We start from the raw sequence: 2820 nt of genomic DNA, 5'->3' as shown, positions 1-2820 counted from the left end.
AAACAAAGTTTATAAGTTTCATCTGTTTTTCATTAGTTTATCTAAGTCTGTTTCAGTCTACTGAACCACAAAGAAAAAAAAATGTCTTGATTAGCATAAAACAGACTAACAAATGCATTTGAATAGAGGTAACACTTTTCACACAAAGCAGGACAATTCCAGGAAATGCATGTTGACTGTAAAGACTGTGATAACCAATCAGATGTTGACCTTGATAACATCATCCTCCTCAGTCACTGAAATATCAACAAGTTTCCTAGTAAAGGCATTGTCACGATGATGCTGTTATTGGTAACATTTCTTCTACTTCACCATGGACGTAAGTTTTATCTAACTTTATAACCTACTATTTATTTATTTTTGCCACAATCTGCAACCAAAGTAAACATGTGACGGTTAATAAGGATTTTTGTGTGTCCCGGTTATTTATATTCTAGACAAATTTCCCAGTTTTTCATGTGTTTTGTTTAAACTCACTGCAGATACGCTGGATCCAGTGACCACAGTTCAACTTGGTGAACCTGTAACTTTGACATGTGTTTTACCTCCTGGTGATTTAAGCAGTAAAATTCACTGGTACAAGCAGAGAGCAGGGGAAACTCTAAAACTGATTGCGACACTGCGACAAACTGCACAACCTCAGTATGGACAAGGGTTTAATGCCTCAAGATTGGAAGTAAAAGACAATAAGAACATCAGCAGTCTGACCATATTCAGGACAATCCCAGAAGATGAAGGAATGTATCACTGTGCAGTCATGGAATGGAATGTGAATACTTGGAGTGCGACATATTTGTTATTAAAAGGTAATTATGTGATTGCAGCCTTTTGGATTCACTGTAAATACTCAACCACCTAAAACAATGTAATGGTAATAAATCTTAGTGAAAATAATTTTTTCACATGGTGGAGAAAATAACTGTGGATTATATATGAATTTAAAATTTCAAGTTTAAACATCATATTAGGTATTTTAATGTGTTTGCAAATGGATTTCAATTTTTTCTCTTTGAGATACTTCTTTATCATTAATTTTTGTACAGTAGTATATATAGGAACTGTGTTTGGAGGTCATTTTTAAACACAGTTTTTTTATTACACAGGGAACACCCAGAGAAATGTTACTGTTCGTCAGTGGCCAACAGTATTAGATCCAGTCCGTGCAGGGGATTCTGTGACTCTCAACTGTTTAGTCCTCTCAGACTCTGATAACAAGATGTGTCCTGGAGATCTCAATGTCCTCTGGTTCAGAGGACAAAACTCTCATCCAAATATCATCTATGTTGATGGAAAGAACCAAACTGAATGTAAGAAGCAATCAGACATTCAGAAGAGCTGCGTTCATCGCTTCTCTAAGAAGGTCAGCTCCTCTGATGCTGGGACTTACTACTGTGCTGTTGTCACATGTGGAACGATATTATTTGGAGATGGAACTCAACTGCAAATAGGTAATACAAAAGTACAAATGCGCATAATATGTTAACGCCATCATGACTTCTTCTTTTTTTTATATTCTTCACAAAGTAATGACATACTTTTTTTTGTTTTTTAGAAGAAACAGGTTGGGATCTCATTGCGCTGGTAATAGCAATAATCTGCCTGGTCATTTCAGTGATTGTAAATATTGTTTTCACCTGTTTCGGAAGACCAAGACTAGCATGTAATAAATTTAAAGGCAAGTGTCATTCATTGAGTGAAATGTAGCAACAGAACAAATGTCAAATCTCAAGTTTCTGCTTATTCTGCATTAATTTATGTTTCATTAAACAAGTGTCGAGTTTGAGTATCCATATTGATATTTGTGCTTTCAAAAACTTTAAATTTTAAGGGCACAATGTTAAAAACTCATCAAAGAAATTTATTATTTTAAATTTATTGAAACTTTAAATTAAAACTGATGAACTAGCAGGTCTAATTATTATTAGAGCATTATTGAGCACTGTAATGAAAAATCTGCTACATTTCATAATATATGTGTATTTGTTCATCATTACCAATAGACAGCACATCTTCACAAGGAAGAAATGACAACTTGACTCAACCACTGGATGATATTGTAAGTAATTATGTTGTTAATTCATTACTATGAATCTCTGTAGCAGCTACAATATTTTATGATCTTTTAATTTCAAACAGAATGAAGGAGAGCAGGATCTGAACTATGCAGCAATACATTTTCCTGGAAGGAAAGCTACAAAAGGAAGCAATAAAAAAGAACAGAAGACTGAAGAATGTGTTTATTCTCAAGTTAAGCGCTGATGTGAATGTGTTAACCAACCCTCTTACAAAGTGAACAAAATCATATTGTGGGTTATTCCACTGAAGATAACTTTAATAATGTTTTGTGATGCAAATAAATCAGGATTTACAACCGCAATCAGTTCTATGTGGCTTATACTTCTTGTTTCATTAATTCCAGTAGAGTTTCAGGCTTCACTTAAATAAGTTATTGCACTACATATTTTGGTCTTAATTAAGATGTGAAAATTACCACATTAATGTATGTTGCTTAACAAACTGTTTGATATTTGTTCCTATTAATTCAAACTTTAGTTCCTGCTTTTGTTTACGGTGGGCCTCATTAGAGTGTGACAAGCTTAAAGCTATATGAGGCCAAGTGAAGTGAGTAAAGTTTAGTGCACACTGTCCAAACTTTCTGTAATTATTATAGAATATAATTTTAACTGAAGGTGTAACAAGGCTTTTATCAACATCACGGAGAGTCTGGAGACCACTAACAGGCAAGATAACTGCATTGTCAAAGTGACACTAAATAAAGTTTGCCCAACCTTATAAGTTGTACATTTGTGCAATTACCAA

At 33.9% G+C, this 2820-nt stretch overlaps 1 protein-coding gene across 1 annotated transcript; it reads left to right on the top strand.

Annotated features, from left to right (window-relative positions):
- The first annotated feature begins 270 nt into the window (after positions 1 to 270).
- LOC109203182 (uncharacterized) lies at positions 271 to 2512 on the top strand. The gene is made up of 6 exons (XM_019362368.2): positions 271 to 319; positions 483 to 806; positions 1104 to 1448; positions 1553 to 1675; positions 2001 to 2056; positions 2137 to 2512. The coding sequence occupies exons 1-6, from the start codon at positions 277 to 279 to the stop codon at positions 2257 to 2259; spliced, it is 1014 nt and encodes a 337-aa protein (XP_019217913.1). The 5' UTR covers positions 271 to 276; the 3' UTR covers positions 2260 to 2512.
- Positions 2513 to 2820: the final 308 nt, after the last annotated feature.

The sequence above is a fragment of the Oreochromis niloticus genome, linkage group LG2 (assembly GCF_001858045.2).
Source record: "Oreochromis niloticus isolate F11D_XX linkage group LG2, O_niloticus_UMD_NMBU, whole genome shotgun sequence".
In the NCBI taxonomy this organism is placed as follows: Eukaryota; Metazoa; Chordata; class Actinopteri; order Cichliformes; family Cichlidae; genus Oreochromis; species Oreochromis niloticus.
This window is presented reverse-complemented; position numbering and strand designations above follow the sequence as displayed.

Bases quoted from the DNA above. Each gene is read 5' to 3' on its own strand.
- LOC109203182 (XM_019362368.2), top strand. From the start codon at position 277: ATGATGCTGTTATTGGTAACATTTCTTCTACTTCACCATGGAC. The intron at 1,676-2,000 runs GCAAGTGTCATT...CATTACCAATAG, and splicing joins AGCATGTAATAAATTTAAAG to ACAGCACATCTTCACAAGGA. The intron at 2,057-2,136 runs GTAAGTAATTAT...AATTTCAAACAG, and splicing joins CTCAACCACTGGATGATATT to AATGAAGGAGAGCAGGATCT.